Here is a 26,598-nt window from a genome sequence, read left to right on the forward strand (position 1 = left end):
GTGTTTTAGTGCAATTATAAGTAAAATAAAAGGTCAATACAAACTTTGTAGAGTTATTGTTAAAAGAAAGGTTTTGTCAGAGTAAAAACAAAGACAAATTTAAAAACAATAAAAAATTAAAGGTGCAAAATCCAGTTCAGCTGTGGCCCATCATTGATTTAAAAATATTTCTCTAGATTGTAATGAGGATAAAATATTTACTACATGGCAGGAATAACAAAATGTATAAATTATTAGGCATCACCATATTCCACAGTGTTAGATTTAAAGGGACATGCCACCCACATTTTTTCTTTTATGATTTAGAAAGAGAATGCAATTTTAAACATCTTTCTAATTTACTTATATTATCTAATTTTTTTTTATTCTCTTGATATTCTTTGATGAAAAGCATATCTAGATATGTTCACTAGCTGCTGATTGGTTGCTGCACATAGAAGCCTTGCGTGATTGGCTCACCATGTGCATTGCTTTTTCTTCAACTAAGGATATTTAAAAAATGAAGCAAAATAAATAATGGAAGTAAAGTGTAATGTTATTTAAATTTCTATTCTCTATCTGAATCATGAAAGAAAGATTTTGGGTTTAGTGGCCCTTTAAACATAGACAATTGCTTTTTTCCTGTCATAAGTCAGATGTTTTGGGAGCAATCCTTCTAATTGTATCTCACAGCAAATAAACTTGGTACTGACAATTGTTGGACTCCGTTCTCTGTTTTGACTCTAGGCCATATTATATATAAGCCCGTTACAATCAGCTAAATCCATATGGCTCACAAATCTACACATTTCATACATGTAACATTTGAAGTACAAAACCCCATTAAATGCTAGAATACATTTAGCTGAATTGCAAGCATCTCTGGTAGGGAAAAGGTTAAAGTACAGTGTTAACCTACTCTTTCACCAGAGTACCGCACAATACAAGTTTACAGGCTCTCACAACATTTTTCTAAGAAAACAGAAGACGAAAGTGCTGTGTGTATTTCCTCACTCAGACCTTTAAGCATTGTTTTGTTTTTGAGGCGCATTGATACCAGTACCACAAAACTCTTTATGCTGCACTAGATTTGCCATATAACGTTTGGCGTGGGTTCCACTCCTCCAGGTAATCAACTTGGAGTCAAATTTCTGATGAGCAAAAAGCTCAGAGTAGTCCAGATGAGTCTTAACTGATACAGAGGCAGCCCTCTGCCTCCACTGGAACAGGAAAAGTCTTCGCTCAACAGTTTTTTGTCCCCACAGGCGTGCCAGGTCAAGTGCTGTATCCCCACTTCTGTTAGGATCATGAGTTTGTGCGCCATGTGCCAACAGTTCATCTGTGCAGTCACAGTTGCCCATTGCCGCAGTCACATGTAGAGGGCTATTTCCCAAGGGAGTTTTGTAATGTACACTGGCACCTGAAATGAGAATACAGATACATAAGAATGAGACAGAAGATATGATAATTGTCATTTAAAAGGACCACTAAACACAGCAGAATAGCATAATCAGTAAAAGCATAATACAAAGACAATGCAAAAGAACCTTTGTTCGAATTTAAATTGAGTAGTAGATTTCAGACAAATTTTAAAGTTAGTTCTATTTTCCCTGCATCATGTGACAGCCATCAGCCAATAACAAAATGCATACGAGTATATTCTGTAAATCTTGCACATTCATCAGAAAGTGCGTATATATAAAGATTGTGCAAATTTAGAAAATGGAAGTGGAATTGGAAAGCTGTTTAAAACTGTGAGCTCTATCTGAATCATAAAAGTTTAATTTTGACTTGAGTGTCCCTTTAACCAGTACAAGAACAAACCTTATATAAATAGTGCTTTTTTGCGTCTCAAATATGGTGGTAAATTCATAGGTTCACATTACTGTATACGTTTTTAAAGCTAAGATACAAAAAAAAATCAGTGTTGGTTTCTAAGTCAAACATGCCCTTCCCTTAAGCATGATTAGTTTTGTGTGAGTTTTTTTTTTATCTTTTCTTCTTTCATTTTGTTTTCCCTTGTATCTTACTTTTAAATTTGCTCAGAGAGTAGGAGAAAACATTTTTTTGTAGTGGTCGATAAGTAGGTTTAAAATTTTGGAGCCAGAAAGTGTTATTTGTATATATGTAGACAGGGTTAGGGTTGTATATGGAGAATAACCCGAAAAGTTAGGAGACGGGGTAAAATTTTAGGAGACAAGGGCTACCTGGCTACTGGGTTTGCAGAGCCCTGATTTATTGTAATATTAGGTAGAGGTGTGCTTAACTCATGAATATAATGTCTTAAGGGACAGTCTAGTCAAAATTAAACTTTCATAATTCACATAGGGCACGCAATTTTAAACAAGAAAAAGTCATAATTAAAAGGAAGCAAGGATTGTTCTTATTTTTGTACCTTGCAGTAATATGTGATGGACAGAAAAAAGAAAAAAAAGCATACAAACTGTACGTTTCCAAAAGGTTTTCATTATTATATTAGCACTATTATTTTGGTAAGCAAGACAGGAAAATAAAAAGACATTCTGATGTAGGCAGTAAATACCACTTTCCCCCCAACCTATTCTCTGCTAACTCTTGTTAGAGACAGTACAAACTTTGTAATTGCAAGACATTTCTGTTGTCTTGCCATAGATAAACATTTCAGTCAAGACTAAATATTTTTTTTAAAACATATTGTTTACTGCATTTATTATTTTATTAACCAAACTCAAAAATGTTAGTGCCATTGCGAGTTAACATTACTCAAGCACAATCAGTACAGCTTCTATTTCTGGGCTCATTTTACAAGTTACTTTTTTAAACCACTTGAGTGATAATCCAGTGCTTGCTAACATCTTAGTTAGATAAATCCCTTAAATACTAGACTTCTCGCCATGCCAGATATTGCTTGAGCGCTAAACCAAGTTTTTCATGTAGTTCTGTGTTATAGTATTTTAATAAAAGTGTAAACTACAATTTATTCTTACCTGATAAATTATTTTCTTTCAGAACTATGATGGTCCACAGTCCTCCATAACATATGGGATATATTTACCACCACTAGGAGGAGGTCAAGAACACATCAGAGCTTAAAATCCCTCCCACCTTCTCTCTTAATTTAACGTATAGCCGAGTAAAAAAATAGGAAACATTATGTAGGGAACAAAAGCAGGGTCTGCAGAGGTGTCATTAGAACTGTCGCCCAAAAATTGAAAAGGGCGAGGCCTGTAGACCATCATCATTCTGAAAGAAAATAATTTATCAGGTAAGCATACATTTTGTTTTCTTTCGTAAAATGATGATGGTCCACAGTTCTCCATAACATATGGGATTAATACCCAAGCCAATGTTCTATGTTACGGAAAGAGTGAGACAATTTTTCTGGCAGTTCTTATTTAGCCGACACTGCCGCATGAAGGACTTTCCTGACAAAAGCTGCTTGCAAAAAAACAAAACCTCAAAGTGATAAACTCTGAAAAAAGTAGACAGAGAAGATATGTCGCAGCTCTGAAAATCTGCTCCAAAGATGCATCATTTTTTTTTAAAAAACTCATAATGTTGCAATTGCTTCTGTAGAAAGAGCTGTAATATTCTTAGAAGGCGACCTTCCCCTCTTCAAGAAACTCTTGAATCCCTTTTTATGAGTCAAGGGTCCAATGTTACCTTAGTAGCCTTCTGCCCCTTGCTAGACTTAGTAGTGAAAAAAACAAACTAGAAGTTTGTCTGAAATCTTTTAGTTGCTTAGAGATAAAACTCCAAAGTGTTTACTACATTTAAACTATGTAATATCCGCTACCTAGAGTTAGCATGATCTGAACATAATGGAACAACCATCTCTTGATTGGTATTTTCCTTAGGAAGAAAATCTTATTTAGTACAAATTATAGCCTTCACTTTGAATAGCAAGAAATGTAGAATCTCAAGTCAAGTCGATATCAATGGAATGCAATGGTTCAAGAGAAGAACCTTGTAATACAGAGAAAAGGGAGTTCAGATTCCAGGGTGGAGAAATAGGCTGCCTCAGTAGCCTAATTCTAACTAAGGCCTGAACAAAAGTCTGAACCTCAGGAAGTTTAGCCAATTCCCTATGAAAAGAGATAAAGCAGAAATTCAACCATTTGGAAATTAGCAGACAAATACTTGTTAAGGCCATCCTGAAAAAATTGACGGATTCTAGGAAACCAAAAAAACACCACTCAAAATATGTCTTATAATCTTGTGATAAATCTCCTGTATTATAGGCTTTCTGGCCTGCATTATAGATTCAATGGCTGAATCAAAGAAATCTCTATGTTCCCAAACTAGGTGTTCAATCTCTGCACCATCAAATGTATTTGAGATCTTAATAGTAAGTGAACCTTGAGACAGCAGGTCTTGTCTCAGAGGAAAAAGCCATGGAAAGCAAGAGGACATCTGCACTATGTCTGCATACCAAGTTCTGCAATGCCAGACTGGAGCAATTATTACTTACGCTGACTCCTGTTTGACCCAAGAAATTACTCTTAGAAGAAAAACAAGCAAAGAAAACAGGTATGCTAGATGAAATTCCCATGTACATACCAAGGTAACTATTATGTGAGCCTTTGGATCTTTTGATCTTGTAGAATAGCTTGGATGCATGGAGATTTAAGTGAGAAGCCAGCAGATCTATGTCCCGTAAGCCCATATTGATCACTGAGCAATCGAAAATGGACCGATCAACTGCTGGGATGATCCACCTCCCAAGAGTTCACACATGGTATGTGAATTGCCAATACAAGCAACAATTCCTCTCTGCTCAAGACAGAGCAGAGTAAATTATATGGCAAAATGGGTCATGGCAGAGAGCTGCCAGTACCCAAGATGGTGGACAATAAGGTAGAGGAGGGAGGGTTAGAGAGCTGTTTGTGGGGGATCAGGCAGGTTGGGGGCTAAGGAGTATCCTACACAGCAATATATATATATATATATATATATATATATATATATTTTTTTTTTTTTTTTTTTAAAAAGCCTTTAATTTTAGTACTGGCAGACTTTCTGCCAGTACTAAAGATGGCGGAACAATTGTGGGGTGGGGGAAGGAAGAGAGCTGTTTGGGAGGGATCAGGGGGTGGGATGTGTCAGGTGGGAGGCTGATCGCTACACTAAAGCAAAAATTAACCCTACAAGCTCCCCAATTAACCCCTTAACTACTGGGCATAATACAAGTGTGGTGCACAGCGGCAATTAGTGGCCTTCTAATTACCAAAAAGCAACGCCAAAGTCATATATGTCTGCTATTTCTGAATTAAGAGGATCCCAGAGAAGCATTTACAACGATTTGTGCCATGATTGCACTAACTGTTTGTAAATAATTTCAGTAAGAAACCTAAAATTGTGAAAAAGTGAACAATTTGTTTTATTTGATCGCATTTAGCTGTGAAATGGTGGCATGAAATATACCAAAATGGACCTAGATCAATACTTTGGGTTGTCTACTAAAAAAAAAAAAAACATACATGTGAAGGGTTATTCAGGAATTCCTGACAGATATCAATTTTACAATGTAACTAGCGCTAATTTTTTTTTAAAAAATGGTTTGGAAATAGCAAAGTGCTACTTGTATTTATTGCCCTATAACTTGCAAAAAAAGCAAAGAACATGTAAACATTGGGTATTTCTAAACTCAGGACAAAATTTAGAAACTATTTAGCATGGGTGTTTTTTGGGTTGTAGATGTGTAACAGATTTTGGGGGTCAAAGTTAGAAAAAACAGAATTTATGCTTACCTGATAAATTACTTTCTCCAACGGTGTGTCCGGTCCACGGCGTCATCCTTACTTGTGGGATATTCTCTTCCCCAACAGGAAATGGCAAAGAGCCCAGCAAAGCTGGTCATATGATCCCTCCTAGGCTCCGCCTACCCCAGTCATTCGACCGACGTACAGGAGGAAATATGCATAGGAGAAATCACATGATACCGTGGTGACTGTAGTTAGAGAAAATAATTCATCTGACCTGATTAAAAAAACCAGGGCGGGCCGTGGACCGGACACACCGTTGGAGAAAGTAATTTATCAGGTAAGCATAAATTCTGTTTTCTCCAACATAGGTGTGTCCGGTCCACGGCGTCATCCTTACTTGTGGGAACCAATACCAAAGCTTTAGGACACGGATGAAGGGAGGGAGCAAATCAGGTCACCTAAATGGAAGGCACCACGGCTTGCAAAACCTTTCTCCCAAAAATAGCCTCTGAAGAAGCAAAAGTATCAAATTTGTAAAATTTGGCAAAAGTGTGCAGTGAAGACCAAGTCGCTGCCTTACATATCTGGTCAACAGAAGCCTTGTTCTTGAAGGCCCATGTGGAAGCCACAGCCCTAGTGGAGTGAGCTGTGATTCTTTCAGGCGGCTGCCGTCCGGCAGTCTCATAAGCCAATCGGATAATGCTTTTAAGCCAAAAAGAAAGAGAGGTAGAAGTTGCTTTTTGACCTCTCCTTTTACCAGAATAAACAACAAACAAAGAAGAAGTTTGTCTGAAATCTTTAGTGGCCTCTAAATAGAATTTTAGAGCACGGACTACGTCCAAATTGTGTAACAAACGTTCCTTCTTAGAAACTGGATTCGGACACAAAGAAGGTACAACTATCTCCTGGTTAATATTCTTGTTGGAAACAACTTTCGGAAGAAAACCAGGCTTAGTCCGCAAAACCACCTTATCTGCATGGAACACCAGATAGGGCGGAGAACACTGCAGAGCAGATAACTCAGAAACTCTTCTAGCAGAAGAAATTGCAACCAAAAACAAAACTTTCCAAGATAATAACTTAATATCTACGGAATGTAAGGGTTCAAACGGAACCCCTTGAAGAACTGAAAGAACTAGATTAAGACTCCAGGGAGGAGTCAAAGGTCTGTAAACAGGCTTGATTCTAACCAGAGCCTGAACAAACGCTTGAACGTCTGGCACAGCTGCCAGCCTTTTGTGAAGTAAAACAGATAACGCCGAAATCTGTCCCTTCAGAGAACTTGCAGATAATCCCTTCTCCAAACCTTCTTGTAGAAAGGATAAAATCTTAGGAATTTTTATCTTGTTCCATGGGAATCCTTTAGATTCACACCAACAGATATATCTTTTCCATATCTTATGGTAAATTTTTCTAGTTACAGGCTTTCTAGCCTGAATCAGAGTATCTATTACAGAATCTGAAAACCCACGCTTTGATAAAATCAAGCGTTCAATCTCCAGGCAGTCAGTTGGAGGGAAACCAGATTCGGATGTTCGAATGGACCTTGAACAAGAAGGTCCTGTCTCAAAGGTAGCTTCCATGGTGGAGCCGATGACATATTCACCAGGTCTGCATACCAAGTCCTGCGTGGCCACGCAGGAGCTATCAAGATCACCGAAGCCCTCTCCTGGTTGATCCTGGCTACCAGCCTGGGAATGAGAGGAAACGGTGGGAATACATAAGCTAGGTTGAAGGTCCAAGGTGCTACTAGTGCATCTACTAGAGTCGCCTTGGGATCCCTGGATCTGGACCCGTAACAAGGAACCTTGAAGTTCTGACGAGAGGCCATCAGATCCATGTCTGGAATGCCCCATAATTGAGTTATTTGGGCAAAGATTTCCGGGTGGAGTTCCCACTCCCCCGGATGGAATGTCTGACGACTCAGAAAATCCGCTTCCCAATTTTCCACTCCTGGGATGTGGATTGCAGACAAGTGGCAGGAGTGATCCTCCGCCCATTGAATTATATTGGTCACTTCCTCCATCGCCAGGGAACTCCTTGTTCCCCCTGATGGTTGATATATGCAACTGTCGTCATGTTGTCTGATTGAAACCTTATGAATTTGGCCTTTGCTAGATGAGGCCAAGCTTTGAGAGCATTGAATATCGCTCTCAGTTCCAGAATGTTTATCGGGAGAAGAGATTCCTCCCGAGACCATAGACCCTGAGCTTTCAGGGGTTCCCAGACCGCGCCCCAGCCCACCAGACTGGCGTCGGTCGTGACAATGACCCACTCTGGTCTGCGGAAGCTCATTCCCTGTGACAGGTTGTCCAGGATTAGCCACCAACGGAGTGAATCTCTGGTCCTTTGATCTACTTGAATCGTCGGAGACAAGTCTGTATAATCCCCATTCCACTGTCTGAGCATGCACAGTTGTAATGGTCTTAGATGAATTCGTGCAAAAGGAACTATGTCCATTGCTGCAACCATCAATCCTATTACTTCCATGCACTGCGCTATGGAAGGACGAAGAACAGAATGAAGAACTTGACAAGAGCTTAGAAGTTTTGATTTTCTGACCTCTGTCAGAAAAATCCTCATTTCTAAGGAGTCTATTATTGTTCCCAAGAAGGGAACTCTTGTTGACGGGGAAAGAGAACTTTTTTCTATGTTCACTTTCCATCCGTGAGATCTGAGAAAGGCTAGGACGATGTCCGTATGAGCCTTTGCTTTTGACAGAGACGACGCTTGAATCAGGATGTCGTCCAAGTACGGTACTACTGCAATGCCCCTTGGTCTTAGAACCGCTAGAAGGGACCCTAGTACCTTTGTGAAAATTCTCGGAGCAGTAGCTAATCCGAATGGAAGTGCCACAAACTGGTAATGCTTGTCCAGAAAAGCGAACCTTAGGAACTGATGATGTTCCTTGTGGATAGGAATATGTAGGTACGCATCCTTTAAATCCACCGTGGTCATAAATTGACCTTCCTGGATGGTAGGAAGGATCGTTCGAATGGTTTCCATTTTGAACGATGGAACCCTGAGAAATTTGTTTAGGATTTTGAGATCTAGAATTGGTCTGAATGTTCCCTCTTTTTTGGGAACTATGAACAGGTTGGAGTAAAACCCCATCCCTTGTTCTCCTATTGGAACTGGATGAATTACTCCCATCTTTAACAGGTCTTCTACACAATGTAAGAATGCCTGTCTTTTTATTTGGTTTGAAGATAATTGAGACCTGTGGAACCTTCCCCTTGGGGGTAGTTCCTTGAATTCCAGGAGATAACCTTGAGAAACTATTTCTAGCGCCCAAGGATCCTGAACATCTCTTGCCCAGGCCTGAGCAAAGAGAGAAAGTCTGCCCCCCACCAGATCCGGTCCCGGATCGGGGGCCATCCCTTCATGCTGTTTTGGTAGCAGTGGCAGGCTTCTTGGCCTGCTTACCCTTGTTCCAGCCTTGCATCGGTCTCCAGGCTGGTTTGGGTTGAGAAGTATTACCCTCTTGCTTAGAGGATGTAGAAGTAGAGGTTGGTCCGTTTCTGCGAAAGGGACGAAAATTAGGCTTATTTCTAGCCTTAAAAGACCTATCCTGAGGAAGGGCGTGGCCCTTTCCCCCAGTGATGTCTGAAATAATCTCTTTCAAATCAGGACCAAACAGTGTTTTGCCCTTGAAAGGGATGTTAAGCAATTTTGTCTTGGAAGACACATCCGCTGACCAAGACTTTAGCCAGAGCGCTCTGCGCGCCACAATAGCAAACCCTGAATTTTTCGCCGCTAATCTAGCTAATTGCAAAGCGGCATCTAGAATAAAAGAGTTAGCCAATTTAAGTGCTTGAACTCAGTCCATAACCTCCTCATATGAAGATTCTTTATTGAGCGACTTTTCTAGTTCTTCGAACCAGAAACACGCTGCCGTAGTGACAGGAACAATGCATGAAATTGGTTGTAGAAGGTAACCTTGCTGAACAAACATCTTTTTAAGCAAACCCTCTAATTTTTTATCCATAGGATCTTTGAAAGCACAACTATCTTCTATGGGAATAGTAGTGCGTTTGTTTAAAGTAGAGACCGCCCCCTCGACCTTAGGGACTGTCTGCCATAAGTCCTTTCTGGGGTCGACTATAGGAAAGAATTTCTTAAATATAGGGGGAGGAACAAAAGGTATGCCGGGCCTTTCCCATTCCTTATTTACTATGTCCGCCACCCGCTTGGGTATAGGAAAAACATCGGGGGGCACCGGAACCTCTAGGAACTTGTCCATCTTACATAATTTCTCTGGAATGACCAAATTGTCACAATCATCCAGAGTAGATAATACCTCCTTAAGCAGTGCGCGGAGATGTTCTAATTTAAATTTAAATGTTACAACATCAGGTTCAGCTTGCTGAGAAATTTTTCCTGAATCTGACATTTCTCCCTCAGACAAAACCTCCCTCCTGGCCCCTTCAGATTGGTGTGAGGGTATGTCAGAAACGTTATCATCAGCGTCCTCTTGCTCTTCAGTGTTTAAAACAGAGCAATCGCGCTTTCTTTGATAAGTAGGCATTTTAGATAAAATATTTGCAATAGAATTATCCATAACAGCCGTTAATTGTTGCATAGTAATAAGTATTGGCGCACTAGATGTACTAGGGGCCTCTTGTGTGGGCAAAACTGGTGTAGACACAGAAGGGGGTGATGCAGTACCATGCTTACTCCCCTCATCTGAAGAATCATCTTGGGCACTATTATTATCTGTGGCATCATTGTCCCTACTTTGTTTGGACACTATGTCACAATTATCACATATATTTAAATGGGGAGACACATTGGCTTTCATACATATAGAACATCGCTTATCTGATGGTTCAGACATGTTAAACAGGCTTAAACTTGTCAACAAAGCACAAAACACGTTTTAAAATAAAACCGTTACTGTCACTTTAAATTTTAAACAGAACACACTTTATTACTGAATATGCGAAAAAGCATGAAGCAATTGTTCAAAATTCACCAAAATTTCACCACAGTATCTTAAAGCCTTAAAAGTATTGCACACCAAATTTGAAAGCTTTAACCCTTAAAATAACGGAACCGGAGCCGTTTTTACATTTAACCCCTATACAGTCCCAGGTATCTGCTTTGCTGAGACCCAACCAAGCCCAGGGGGGAATACGATACCAAATGACGCCTTCTATAAGCTTTTTCAGTGGTTCTTAGCTCCTCACACATGCATCTGCATGCCTTGCCTTCCAAAAACAACTGCGCATTAGTGGCGCGAAAATGAGGCTCTGCCTATGACTAGAGAAGGCCCCCATCTGAAAAAGGTGTCCATACAGTGCCTGCCGTTTTTTAACAACAATCCCCAAGATTATAATAACTATAAGAGTTATAATCTGTCAAATATGCTTAGCAAAGTAATCGTTTTAGCCCAGAAAAATGTCTACCAGTTTTATAAGCCCTTATAAAGCCTTTTATTCTTTTGCTTAATCTAAGAAAATGGCTTACCGGTCCCCATAGGGAAAATGACAGCCTTCCAGCATTACAAAGTCTTGTTAGAAATGTGGCCAGTCATACCTCAGGCAGAAAAAGTCTGCCAACTGCTTCCCCCAACTGAAGTTACTTCATCTCAACAGTCCTGTGTGGAAACAGCAATCGATTTTAGTAACGTTTGCTAAAATCATCTTCCTCTTACAAACAGAAATCTTCTTCTCTTTTCTGTTTCAGAGTAAATAGTACATACCAGCACTATTTTAAAATAACAAACACTTGATTGAAGAATAAAAACTACATTTAAACACCAAAAAACTCTTAGCCATCTCCGTGGAGATGTTGCCTGTGCAACGGCAAAGAGAATGACTGGGGTAGGCGGAGCCTAGGAGGGATCATATGACCAGCTTTGCTGGGCTCTTTGCCATTTCCTGTTGGGGAAGAGAATATCCCACAAGTAAGGATGACGCCGTGGACCGGACACACCTATGTTGGAGAAAGTGTGTTTATTTCATCATATTTTATCATTTAATTTTTTTATAGTAAATTATAAGATATGATGAAAAACATAATTTATGTAAGAACTTACCTGATAAACTAATTTCTTTCATAGTGGCAAAAGTCCATGAGCTAGTGACGTATATCCCATCTGTCACTAGCTCATGGACTCTTGCCACTTACATGAAATAAATAATGGTACCTTTAGAAATTCAATTTAATGGCGAGAAAAATGGTATACAATATGTGTGAGTACAGTAAATGAGTAAGAGGAAAATCACAGCTAAACACAAACACAGCAGAAATGTAAAAAATAGCCCTGGTCCCAAACAGTCAGAAAATTGAAAAGTGCTGTGGTCCTTAAGGGGTTAAGACCTTCTCTGCCTGCAATCTTGATACATTTTTTCATGTGTATAGTTAAGAATCAGAAAGACAACCTTACTAAAACATCTTCCAAGAAGCTTTCATATCAGTTCAGCTATAAAAGCTGAAGTCCCCCCCCCCCCGGTAAAAAAACTATTAAAAGCCTAAACATGCCTTTCTATGTGAACCCTCTTGATACAGCCTGGCTCATCAAGATGTGTTCCTTTTAAGATTAAAAACAAATGGCAACTTTAGAAAACCTTTAAAGAGATGTGTATCTGTAATTAGCGAGTAAAAATATTCTGCATTCCAATTAAAAGAAAAAATCCTGAGGATATTTTCTAGATATTAACAAGGTTAAAATTACCATGCTGTAATTAGCTGAGGATTGTCTTTATCATAATGTGCTTGATAGATACTATAAGAACTTGGTGTACTTGACAGATAAAAATGAACTTAAAAAAGTATTTACTGCATTGGGGGAGGGATGAAGCCCTACGCTACAGAAAAAAATATAGGTTGAGGGGGAGATTAGTCCCTACACTACAGAAAACAAATGATCGCGTAAAGGGTGAGGTGGGGAGGGGGGACCCTACACTACAGGGAAAAAAAATAATAAATAAAAAAAAATGCACTAATTTGTTACTGGCAGACAAGCTACACTACAGAAAATAAAAATAAACTACTTAAATAAAGTCCTAAACTGGATATTGACAGATTGGCTGCCAGTACCTAAGATGGTGGTTACCAGTGTTGGGGGGGGGCAGAGATGTTTGAGAGGGATCAGACAGGGATGGTGGGGGGTGTCAAGTGGGAAGGTAATCCCTACACTTCAGAATATATTACCCTTAAAGGGACAGTTTACCCTAAATTTTTCTCTCCTTTCATTCGTTCTTAAAGATCAATTTTACATGCTGGAGTGTTTTAAATTGTTTACAAATATCTCCTTTGCCTTTATCTTGGCAATTGAAATAACTGATTTTGCCTGTGGTATCCCTACCTTCAAGCTATGTAACACAGCCAGTAGAATAAATTACATGCCCAGTGGGAAGTAGGAGAGATAAAGTTCTAAAATGCTATTTTTCAATTGTTCTTTCTAAGTATTAAATAGAGACAGCTATAAGAGAAGAATTTGAGTGATAAGGAAGTATGATCTCTCTGCAAGCTTAGCCTATTTTGATGGGTTGTAGTTTAAAAGAGCAAATCCAACTAATTTACAAAAAGAAACATAAAGAGACACTTTTTTCATACATTTTATACTCCGCAGCTGTTACAAAAAGTAATTAGTAACACACTGGGCCAGATTACGAGAGGTGCTCTAAAAGCTACATGTGCGATAAGGTGTTTATCACAGCTGTTTACGCATTTCAGATGTAGCGCTCGTATTACAAAGTTTTATTACAACCCTATCTAATAAAAATTATTTAAAAAAATGATTGCACAAAAAAGTTGTAAGGTCTCGGGTGTTACATAAAAAAGAAGGCTGCAAAGGGCTTTAACACAGGGATAAAATACATATACATGTCTATATATATGTATGTGTGTGTATATATGTTTTTATACGTGTATATATGTATTTACAGACATATATACACATATAAACACAAATAAATATGGAGAGAGAGAGAGCTCAAGAGATGCATTGGAGCCCTTTAAAGTCAAGTAGATGAAACATGTTAAAGCATATTTATGCAATATTTATTTTTAATAAAAAAGTGTTAAACTATGTTTTTACTGTAAATATTTCACATTCCAATGCTCTTCACATAGCAGAATATGTTCTAAGTATTCATAATTAGATATCCCTGCATATATCTGTGTCTATCTATACCTATATATTGTACCAAAAAAACATCAGATATATGTAGAAATATATATTTATGATAAATAGAACATATTATTACATGTGAAGAACATTGGAATGTGAAATATTCATATTTTCATGTCAAGTTAGTGCACTTGAGAATATGTGATCAGGTTTAAACACGAGTAGGGTGTTAGGTTTTTTGCATGCATCTGGTCAGCGTGCAAGTGAAAACTTTTTACTTTCAACTTGTAATATGCGATCTACCTGGCGAGTGCAAAAAGCTTACTACTAGAGTTAGTGTGCAAGTTGGAGCGTTAAATACTGCACCACTTAAAATCTGGCCCATTAATGGGAAACCAGTTTTACAGTACACAGTCCCATAGCTAATTGATTAACCCCTTCACTGCCGTGAATTGTAGAAATGTGATGCACAGCTGAAATTTGTTTCTTTTTATTTAGCAAAAACCAGTTGCAAAGCCATGCATGTCTGCTATTTCTAAACAAAAGGAATCACAGAGAAGCTTTTACAACCATTTGTCATATGACTGCAGTAGTTGTGAGTAAAAAATTTCAACGAGAAATCCAAAAGTGAACGATTTTTCATATGATCATATTTGGCAGCCAAATAGCGGCATCAAATATACCAAAATTAACCTAGATTAATACCTTCGGGTTGTCTACTTTAAAAATATATATAGTTTTGGGGGTTAATTTTGAGAATTTGGGCAGTTTGGCTATACCAAAATGAGAACTAGCCCATTGCATCATTTTATATATAGTTGCAAAAAAAGACCTTAAAATTATCAAAAATAATAAAAAAATATATACATGATTGGTCTTAGCAAGAATCAGAGGATGCAAAAGAACACATTTTACGATTTTTTTCCCTCGACTGAGAATTTCTTTTTTTTTCTCAAACAGATATTGTACAAGAGAAGACAATAAAAAAATTGACGTAAAAATAATGTAAGATTTCAGTCATGAATAAAACGCATTGCTTTGAGGAGCATTTAAATAATATACAGTATTTTGCTTCTTCTAGATGTCTCCACCGAAGCTCTAAACCACCAGATGCAACTTAAAGGACCATTACAGGGAGTGCAGAATTATTAGGCAAGTTGTATTTTTGAGGATTAATTTTATTATTGAACAACAACCATGTTCTCAATGAACCCAAAAAACTCATTAATATCAAAGCTGAATAGTTTTGGAAGTAGTTTTTAGTTTGTTTTTAGTTATAGCTATTTTAGGGGGATATCTGTGTGTGCAGGTGACTATTACTGTGCATAATTATTAGGCAACTTAACAAAAAACAAATATATACCCATTTCAATTATTTATTTTTACCAGTGAAACCAATATAACATCTCAACATTCACAAATATACATTTCTGACATTCAAAAACAAAACAAAAACAAATCAGTGACCAATATAGCCACCTTTCTTTGCAAGGACACTTAAAAGCCTGCCATCCATGGATTCTGTCAGTGTTTTGATCTGTTCACCATCAACATTGCGTGCAGCAGCAACCACAGCCTCCCAGACACTGTTCAGAGAGGTGTACTGTTTTCCCTCCTTGTAAATCTCACATTTGATGATGGACCACAGGTTCTCAATGGGTTCAGATCAGGTGAACAAGGAGGTCATGTCATTAGATTTTCTTCTTTTATACCCTTTCTTGCCAGCCACGCTGTGGAGTACTTGGACGCGTGTGATGGAGCATTGTCCTGCATGAAAATCATGTTTTTCTTGAAGGATGCAGACTTCTTCCTGTACCACTGCTTGAAGAAGGTGTCTTCCAGAAACTGGCAGTAGGACTGGGAGTTGAGCTTGACTCCATCCCCAACCCGAAAAGGCCCCACAAGCTCATCTTTGATGATACCAGCCCAAACCAGTACTCCACCTCCACCTTGCTGGCGTCTGAGTCGGACTGGAGCTCTCTGCCCTTTACCAATCCAGCCACGGGCCCATCCATCTGGCCCATCAAGACTCACTCTCATTTCATCAGTCCATAAAACCTTAGAAAAATCAGTCTTGAGATATTTCTTGTCCCAGTCTTGACGTTTCAGCTTGTGTGTCTTGTTCAGTGGTGGTCGTCTTTCAGCCTTTCTTACCTTGGCCATGTCTCTGAGTATTGCACACCTTGTGCTTTTGGGCACTCCAGTGATGTTGCAGCTCTGAAATATGGCCAAACTGGTGGCAAGTGGCATCTTGGCAGCTGCACGCTTGACTTTTCTCAGTTCATGGGCAGTTATTTTGCGCCTTGGTTTTTCCACACGCTTCTTGCGACCCTGTTGACTATTTTGAATGAAACGCTTGATTGTTCGATGATCACGCTTCAGAAGCTTTGCAATTTTAAGAGTGCTGCATCCCTCTGCAAGATATCTCACTATTTTTGACTTTTCTGAGCCTGTCAAGTCCTTCTTTTGACCCATTTTGCCAAAGGAAAGGAAGTTGCCTAATAATTATGCACACCTGATATAGGGTGTTGATGTCATTAGACCACACCCCTTCTCATTACAGAGATGCACATCACCTAATATGCTTAATTGGTAGTAGGCTTTCAAGCCTATACAGCTTGGAGTAAGACAACATGCATAAAGAGGATGATGTGGTCAAAATACTAATTTGCCTAATAATTCTGCACTCCCTGTATAGTGAGGGAGAAAACAATTATCATTTGGTTGAACATGTCATTTTATCACTATTGATACTGTAACTATGTGTTAACCACATACAAGCACTTCTTTGGAGTTGCAGACAACTGCTGGTCTTGAGTAGTACTTTAACTTTGTACTTAAACCCTTTGCAGGGTTTAAACCCAGAGTTTCAGGGTCAATAGTGATAAAATCACAGCTCAAATTAGAGCATGTCATTTTTTTCAATAGTATGGCCCTTTACAATTAGTTCAATATATTATGTTACATTTACATAATAGATATGTTGGGAGAGGCTAAAGATTAATTTGGTTAGCATCATTAACAGTGGGAAACATTGTCTCATAGGTCAATATGGAATAAAATGTCTATAATCTATTTAGGACCAAGTAGAATTTTATGAAGGAATGACAGCATTAGGGAAAATGTCAGAAAATTTAAGCTTATAGATCATTTCATCTGAGGCGGAAACAATCAATAGTATATGCTCACACACTTGGTAGAAGAATGACAAATGGTCTGACCCCAATGATTTAGTTCTGATTTCATGAGACTGATTATGGGCATACCTCAATGTCACAGTTATCTTCTGAAAGATGGGCTTATTGAGACTCCAAACGTGGTCAAACAAAGCTGTATTTAACCTTTTTATGACCAGGCTAATTTGTAAACAAATTGAAATCACGCAATCGTTTTCAATGATGGGATCGGGTCAGGGGGTGTCCCTATGACGCTAGGCACTCCCTCCAGACCGCGATCCCATTAACAAAACGACGTTGGCTTTAGTACAGCTAAAAGGCTAGAACGTTCTATGCCGTCCTAACGGCGCTTAAGTCCAGCACAGTTAGGATGGCATGGAACATCCTAACGTCGGGAAGAGGTTAATATGATGACCTATTGCTATAAGTGTGCACAGAGCAGATTTTGCTTTTATCAAGTCAGTACCTGAATTTATTTAGAAATGCCCCACTCCAGTTTCTGTACAGATGCTATGTATGTTGCCTGACCTGACGGACAGATTGCTTTAACAGCTGATAACATGGAGATGTATTTATCAGCAAGTGAGCAGTTGGATCCCAATAGTTATATGTATAAAATCAGGCACTTCCTGTTTCACTTTAAGTTATACCTAACCTGTATGTTATATGTTAGCATGTTTAACTGCTGTGCTTTCATATACATGATCTATGAGTCACAGTAAAAATAAGAATTTCACCTGCAAGTATCATCCTGCTGTCACTTTACAGTGCGGTACTATACACAGTATCAAGACGACTTCTGAACATTCAGCATGGGGAACTGCCCATAAGTGAGAAGAGTACCATTAGATGCCTGGGTGCTAGCTCTTGGCTCATATGTTTCAAGGTCTGAAAACATGATTTGGCTTGGAAGTTTAGTCCCCACCAGCCAGTAACCAGTCAACACCACTGCCTCCTGTATTTTATTTATTCGCTTGATGAATAATAAACATCTCCATTTTTACTTATTCACTTTAGCCACTAGAGAGTGCTCTATTCATTCATACATGCTTATGTATTTATGAACTGATAAACGCACAAAATTAAATTAAAATTGAAAAAAAAAAAGTCACATGAACTTCACGCAACTTTGGGTTTATGTAATTAAAAAACATACTACGGAGACTGGACTAGAGTTCTGTTGATATAATCATATTAAATAAAAAATGTATCATACCTTAAAAGGACATAATACTCATATGCTAAATCACTTGAAACTGATGAAGTATAACTGTAAAAAGCCGACAGGAAAATATCACCTGAGCATCTCCATGTAAAAAAGGAAGATATTTTACCTCACAATTTCCTCAGCTTAGCAGAGTAAGTAAGTTATACGCAGGTAAAAAAAAATAAAAAAATGAAGAAATGAACTGCAGCCAATCATGAACTCTTATACTGTGATCTTATGAGATTTCACTTAACTCTTATGTGATTTCATAGTAAATTTCCTTAAACTGAATAGGGAAATAACCTGAGCGTGCATGAGGCTCACTCGCTTGCCTGTCCCGGGACAGACATACTGATTTGCTGCTTAAAGGGGCAGTAAACCTACAAAATAATGTTATATAATTCTGCACATAGTGCAGAATTATATAACATTATCTAAGCGCTAACTTTATTCAACATAATATTGCAGCTGACATTTTATTATAAAGGAGGATTTCTCAGACCGCCGTTCCTTGCTCTACTGAGCAGGTCTGTTTTTTTCACTGAGCACATCTGGGCAGCTGTCTAGTCACAGCCCGGCCTGATCGCACCATTACACTCAGGGCTAGATTTATCAAGCCCCTGCGGCAGCAAGTTCTCACAAGAACTTGCTCGCCGCGATTTATCAAGCAGCGGTCACCAGACCGCTGCTTCCCTAACATCCTCGCCAAATCTATTCTGGCGAAATTCAATCTCCTCGGTCAAGTACGCAAAATTGCGCTCGTGTGCAATGTTAATTACCTGCGGGTAATTGCGCCCCGCCACAGGCGAGCTGAGGCGTACAGGGGCGCGTATACGCGCCCCTGTACGCCTCAGGGTTGATAAATCTAGCCCTCAATGTAGCTCGCTCCTGCTCTGGTCTGGTCTAATAGCGGGAGCGAGCTACATTGAGTGTGATTGGGCGGAGCTGTGACTAGACAGCTGCCCAGATGCGCTCAATGAATAAACCAGACCCGCTAAGTAGAGCAAGGAGCGGCGGTCTGAGAAATCCTCCTTCATAATAAAATATCAGCTGCAATGTTATGTTGATTAAAGTTAGCGCTAAGATAATGATATATAATTCTGCACTATGTGCAGAATTATATAACATTATTTTGAAGCTTTACTGCCCCTTTAAAGTCCTTTACTATGGGGTGTGAATAGGACATTTTGAGGTAAAATATCTTCCTTTTTTACATAAAGATATTCAGGTGATATTTTCTAGTCAGCTTTTTACAGCTTTGCTGCATCACTTTTAAGTGTTTCAACATTTGGGTATTATGGCCCTTTAAATATTACATTAAAGGGATATGAAAGGCAAATATTAATGTATTTTCATTCTCTAGGTTAATATGCATTGAAAAAAATGCTCAAATACCTTCTGTTTGATTTCTAAAGTTTTGCCGCAATGTTCAATGTAAAATATGCGGCTTTCCAAACCCACCGTGAGACTAATTAGCATTAGCCAATCACGGTTGTCTCTTTCAAGGCTGTACCAGGTAGCATGCAAGGACCCACGCATGCGCTTTTGGATATGGTTCTCCCGCAAAAACAGAATTTATGCTTACCTGATAAATTACTTTCTCCAACGGTGTGTCCGGTCCACGGCGTCATCCTTACTTGTGGGATATTCTCTTCCCCAACAGGAAATGGCAAAGAGTCCCAGCAAAGCTGGTCACATGATCCCTCCTAGGCTCCGCCCACCCCAGTCATTCGACCGACGGACAGGAGGAAATATATATAGGAGAAACCATATGATACCGTGGTGACTGTAGTTAGAGAAAATAATTAATCAGACCTGATTAAAAAACCAGGGCGGGCCGTGGACCGGACACACCGTTGGAGAAAGTAATTTATCAGGTAAGCATAAATTCTGTTTTCTCCAACATTGGTGTGTCCGGTCCACGGCGTCATCCTTACTTGTGGGAACCAATACCAAAGCTTTAGGACACGGATGAAGGGAGGGAGCAAATCAGGTCACCTAAATGGAAGGCACCACGGCTTGCAAAACCTTTCTCCCAAAAATAGCCTCCGAAGAAGCAAAAGTATCAAATTTGTAAAATTTGGCAAAAGTGTGCAGTGAAGACCAAGTCGCTGCCTTACATATCTGGTCAACAGAAGCCTCGTTCTTGAAGGCCCATGTGGAAGCCACAGCCCTAGTGGAGTGAGCTGTGATTCTTTCAGGAGGCTGCCGTCCGGCAGTCTCATAAGCCAATCGGATAATGCTTTTAAACCAAAAGGAAAGAGAGGTAGAAGTCGCTTTTTGACCTCTCCTTTTACCAGAATAAACAACAAACAAGGAAGATGTTTGTCTGAAATCTTTAGTAGCCTCTAAATATAATTTTAGAGCACGGACTACGTCCAAATTGTGTAACAAACGTTCCTTCTTTGAAACTGTATTCGGACACAAAGAAGGTACAACTATCTCCTGGTTAATATTTTTGTTGGAAACAACTTTCGGAAGAAAACCAGGCTTAGTACGCAAAACCACCTTATCTGCATGGAACACCAGATAGGGCGGAGAACACTGCAGAGCAGATAACTCTGAAACTCTTCTAGCAGAAGAAATTGCAACCAAAAACAAAACTTTCCAAGATAATAACTTAATATCTACGGAATGTAAGGGTTCAAACGGAACCCCTTGAAGAACTGAAAGAACTAGATTTAGACTCCAGGGAGGAGTCAAAGGTCTGTAAACAGGCTTGATCCTAACCAGAGCCTGAACAAATGCTTGAACATCTGGCACAGCTGCCAGTCTTTTGTGAAGTAAAACAGATAAAGCAGAGATCTGTCCCTTCAGAGAACTTGCAGATAATCCTTTCTCCAAACCTTCTTGTAGAAAGGATAGAATCTTAGGAATTTTTATCTTGTTCCATGGGAATCCTTTAGATTCACACCAACAGATATATTTTTTCCATATTTTATGGTAAATTTTTCTAGTTACAGGCTTTCTAGCCTGAATCAGAGTATCTATTACAGAATCTGAAAACCCACGCTTTGATAAAATCAAGCGTTCAATCTCCAAGCCGTCAGTTGGAGGGAAACCAGATTCGGATGTTCGAATGGACCCTGAACAAGAAGGTCCTGTCTCAAAGGTAGCTTCCATGGTGGAGCCGATGACATATTCACCAGGTCTGCATACCAAGTCCTGCGTGGCCACGCAGGAGCTATCAAGATCACCGAGGTCCTCTCCTGATTGATCCTGGCTACCAGCCTGGGGATGAGAGGAAACGGTGGGAATACATAAGCTAGGTTGAAGGTCCAAGGTGCTACTAGTGCATCTACTAGGGTCGCCTTGGGATCCCTGGATCTGGACCCGTAGCAAGGAACCTTGAAGTTCTGACGAGACGCCATCAGATCCATGTCTGGAATGCCCCATAATTGAGTTATTTGGGCAAAGATTTCCGGGTGGAGTTCCCACTCCCCCGGATGGAATGTCTGACGACTCAGAAAATCCGCTTCCCAATTTTCCACTCCTGGGATGTGGATCGCAGACAAGTGGCAGGAGTGATCCTCCGCCCATTGAATTATCTTGGTCACTTCTTTCATCGCCAGGGAAGTCCTTGTTCCCCCCTGATGATTGATATATGCAACGGTCGTCATGTTGTCTGACTGAAACCTTATGAATTTGGCCTTTGCTAGTTGAGGCCAAGCTCTGAGAGCATTGAATATCGCTCTCAGTTCCAGAATGTTTATCGGGAGAAGAGACTCTTCCCGAGACCATAGACCCTGAGCTTTCAGGGATTCCCAGACCGCGCCCCAGCCCACTAGGCTGGCGTCGGTCGTGACAATGACCCACTCTGGTCTGCGGAAGCTCATTCCCTGTGACAGATTGTCCAGGGTCAGCCACCAACGGAGTGAATCTCTGGTCTTTTGATCTACTTGAATCGTCGGAGACAAGTCTGTATAATCCCCATTCCACTGTCTGAGCATGCACAGTTGTAATGGTCTTAGATGAATTCGTGCAAAAGGAACTATGTCCATTGTTGCAACCATCAATCCTATTACTTCCATGCACTGCGCTATGGAAGGACGAGGAACAGAATGAAGTACTTGACAAGAGCTTAGAAGTTTTGATTTTCTGACCTCTGTCAGAAAAATCCTCATTTCTAAGGAATCTATTATTGTTCCCAAGAAGGGAACTCTTGTTGACGGGGACAGAGAACTTTTTTCTTTGTTCACCTTCCATCCGTGAGATCTGAGAAAGGCTAGGACGATGTCCGTATGAGCCTTTGCTTTTGACAGGGACGACGCTTGAATCAGGATGTCGTCCAAGTAAGGTACTACTGCAATGCCCCTTGGTCTTAGAACCGCTAGAAGGGACCCTAGTACCTTTGTGAAAATCCTTGGAGCAGTGGCTAATCCAAATGGAAGTGCCACAAACTGGTAATGCTTGTCCAGAAAAGCGAACCTTAGGAACTGATGATGTTCCTTGTGGATAGGAATATGTAGGTATGCATCCTTTAAATCCACGGTAGTCATAAATTGATTTTCCTGGATAGTAGGTAGGATCGTTCAAATAGTTTCCATTTTGAACGATGGTACCCTGAGAAATTTGTTTAGGATCTTTAGATCCAAAATTGGTCTGAATGTTCCCTCTTTTTTGGGAACTATGAACAGATTGGAATAAAATCCCATTCCTTGTTCTCTTATTGGAACTGGATGTATCACTCCCATCTTTAACAGGTCTTCTACACAATGTAAGAATGCCTGTCTCTTTATTTGGTTTGAAGATAATTGAGACCTGTGGAACCTTCCCCTTGGGGGTAGTTCCTTGAATTCCAGGAGATAACCTTGAGAAACTATTTCTAGCGCCCAAGGATCCTGAACATCTCTTGCCCAAGCCTGAGCAAAGAGAGAAAGTCTGCCCCCCACTAGATCCGGTCCCGGATCGGGGGCTATCCCTTCATGCTGTTTTGGTAGCAGTGGTAGGCTTCTTGGCCTGCTTATTCCAGCCTTGCATTGGTTTCCAGGCTGGTTTGGGTTGTGAAGTATTACCCTCTTGCTTAGAGGATACAGAATAAGAGACTGGTCCGTTTCTGCGAAAGGGACGAAAATTAGGCTTATTATTAGCCTTAAAAGACCTATCCTGTGGGAGGGCGTGGCCCTTTCCCCCAGTGACGTCTGAAATAATCTCTTTCAAATCAGGTCCAAATAATGTTTTACCTTTGAAAGGAATGTTAAGCAATTTTGTCTTGGAAGACACATCCGCTGACCAAGACTTTAGCCAAAGCACTCTGCGCGCCACGACAGCAAACCCTGAATTTTTCGCCGCTAATCTAGCTAATTGCAAAGCGGCATCTAAAACAAAAGAGTTAGCCAATTTAAGTGCTTGAACTCTGTCCATAACCTCCTCATACGAAGATTCTTTACTGAGCAATTTTTCTAGTTCCTCGAACCAGAAACACGCTGCCGTAGTGACAGGAACAATGCATGAAATTGGTTGTAGAAGGTAACCTTGCTGTACAAAAATCTTTTTAAGCAAAGCCTCTAATTTCTTATCCATAGGATCTTTGAAAGCACAACTATCTTCGATAGGAATAGTAGTGCGTTTGTTTAGAGTAGAAACCGCCCCCTCGACCTTGGGGACTGTCTGCCATAAGTCCTTTCTGGGGTCGACTATAGGAAATAATTTCTTAAATATAGGGGGGGGGACAAAAGGTATGCCGGGCCTTTCCCACTCTTTATTTACTATGTCCGCCACCCGCTTGGGTATAGGAAAAGCGTCGGGGGGCACCGGAACCTCTAGGAACTTGTCCATCTTACATAATTTCTCTGGAATGACCAAATTGTCACAATCATCCAGAGTAGATAACACCTCCTTAAGCAGTGCGCGGAGATGTTCTAATTTAAATTTAAATGTCACAACATCAGGTTCAGCTTGATGAGAAATTTTTCCTGAATCTGAAATTTCTCCATCAGACAAAACCTCCCTCATGGCCCCTTGAGATTGGTGTGAGGGTATGTCAGAACAGTTATCATCAGCGTCCTCTTGCTCTTCAGTGTTTAAAACAGAGCAATCGCGCTTTCTCTGATAAGTAGGCATTTTGGATAAAAGATTTGCTATGGAGTTATCCATTACAGCCGTTAATTGTTGCATGGTAATAAGTATTGGCGCACTAGATGTACTAGGGGCCTCCTGTGTGGGCATAACTGGTGTAGACACAGTAGGGGATGATGTAGTATCATGTTTACTCCCCTCATTTGAGGAATCATCTTGGGCAATATCATTATCTGTTGCATTACTGTCCTTACTTTGTTTGGACACTATGGCACAATTATCACATAAATTTAAATGGGGAGACACATTGGCTTTCATACATATAGAACATAGCTTATCTGATGGTACAGACATGTTAAACAGGATTAAACTTGTCAACAAAGCACAAAAAACGTTTTAAAATAAAACCGTTACTGTCACTTTAAATTTCAAACTGAAAACACTTTATTACTGAATATGTGAAAAAGTATGAAGGAATTGTTCAAAATTCACCAAAATTTCACCACAGTGTCTTAAAGCATTAAAAGTATTGCACACCAAATTTCAGAGCTTTAACCCTTAAATTAACGGAACCGGAGCCGTTTTTACATTTAACCCCTATACAGTCCCAGAATGAGGCTCTGTCTATAACTAGAAAGGCCCCCATCTGAAAAAGGTGTCCAACACAGTGCCTGCCGTTTTTCTAAACATTCCCCAAGATTATAATACCAATAATTAGTTAGAATCTGCATAATATGCCTAGTAAAGCAATTGTTTTAGCCCAGAAAAATGTCTACCAGTTTTGAAGCCCTTTTTGAAGCCCTTTATTCTTTTATGTTTAACTAAGAAAATGGCTTACCGGTCCCCATGAGGGGAAATGACAGCCTTCCAGCATTACATGGTCTTGTTAGAAATATGGCTAGTCATACCTTAAGCAGAAAAGACTGCTAACTGTTTCCCCCAACTGAAGTTACTTCATCTCAACAGTCCTGTGTGGAAACAGCAATCGATTTTAGTTACTGTGCTAAAATCATCTTCCTCTTACAAACAGAAATCTTCATCCTTTTCTGTTTCAGAGTAAATAGTACATACCAGCACTATTTTAAAATAACAAACACTTGATAGAAGAATAAAACTACATTTAAACACCAAAAAACTCTTAACCATCTCCGTGGAGATGTTGCCTGTGCAACGGCAAAGAGAATGACTGTGGTGGGCGGAACCTAGGAGGGATCATGTGACCAGCTTTGCTGGGACTCTTTGCCATTTCCTGTTGGGGAAGAGAATATCCCACAAGTAAGGATGACGCCGTGGACCGGACACACCAATGTTGGAGAAATGCGCAATATGTTCCAGCCCGAAGTGCCGATGACACATTCTTAGTGTTCATGACATCCCTAGGTTTGACATCCTTAAATAGCACTCCACTCATAATCAGGCCCTTTATAATTTACTATTATGGATTTTATTTTATCTTAAATGTGGGATAATAAATTGTCAGGTTTGAAATATTTAGAAAATAATTACTGCTGTGTCATTTACTTTGTACATCACAGAAAATGGCACAATTTTTTAATATTTTTTTTTAACATTTCATATGGTGGTTTTCTCCCATATTGTGCTATTTCTAGAAACTAAAGTTATTTTCTAAAAATGCTCAGTCTGCTATGAAAAACAAGGTATAATTTGTGTGGGTGCCTCACAGAAAAAACATTTACATCTATGTAAATGCAAACAACAAACAACACATCTAGCCTCTGGGTGCGGTGTGAAAATGCCTCAGCAGTGCAAGGGTTAAGGATTTCACTGCAAGAACAATTATTAAACATGTTAGAAAGTCAGCATATGAAACCTCACGTATGAGTTACTATTTACCGTTTCTTAAAAGGAATCGTATCATTTCCAGATGACCTCTGTGTGCCGATATGTAGAGAGCCACATTGGCCCTTGCTGCAATCCACTCTCTTTTCTGAGCAACTGTCATAAGAGATGAGTTAGGAGTGTTGCATTTAGAGTCTGCAGTGACCCCCAGACACTTCAACTTCAAGTGAAAGAAAAAAAAATATTATTCATCATATTGTGATAAATAAAACATAGCATAAGGACAATATTCTATTTTCAGACACAAAGCAGCAAATTATTTTAAAAAATTAACAAGTAGATACATACATGAGACCAATAGACACTGTAGTAACTATTCATTTCCTGCATGCACAATAAATTCTCTAAAACCATTTAAAACTGTAATTTTATTAGTGCAATACACAAATACATTTGCTGGCAGGTCAAGGGCACACCCTTTGAAACACCTGTGGACTTTTTGAAATCTTACTTCTTTTGCAGTTGTCAAATATAGGAAGCTCCTGCACATACAAACCAATCACTGTGCAGCATATAGGGATGTAAAATTTCTGCATGCCACAGAAAATTCTACTTGGAGAAGAAAAACTACAATTTCCAGTGTTAAATTGCATT

General features: G+C 39.5%; 1 protein-coding gene across 1 annotated transcript in view; it reads right to left on the reverse strand.

Moving 5' to 3' along the window:
- Positions 1–667: 667 nt before the first annotated feature.
- Positions 668–26,598, reverse strand: part of ANKRD60 (ankyrin repeat domain 60) — a 50,277-nt gene continuing 24,346 nt past the window's right edge. Inside the window, exons 3-4 of the mRNA XM_053716000.1 lie at positions 25,999–26,164; positions 668–1,399 (exon numbers count right to left, since the gene is read on the reverse strand). Of these exons, the coding sequence (XP_053571975.1) occupies positions 1,002–1,399; positions 25,999–26,164 (564 nt within the window). The 3' untranslated portion in view covers positions 668–1,001. The remainder of the gene's footprint in view (positions 1,400–25,998; positions 26,165–26,598) is intronic.

The sequence above is a fragment of the Bombina bombina genome, chromosome 1, assembly GCF_027579735.1.
Source record: "Bombina bombina isolate aBomBom1 chromosome 1, aBomBom1.pri, whole genome shotgun sequence".
In the NCBI taxonomy this organism is placed as follows: Eukaryota; Metazoa; Chordata; class Amphibia; order Anura; family Bombinatoridae; genus Bombina; species Bombina bombina.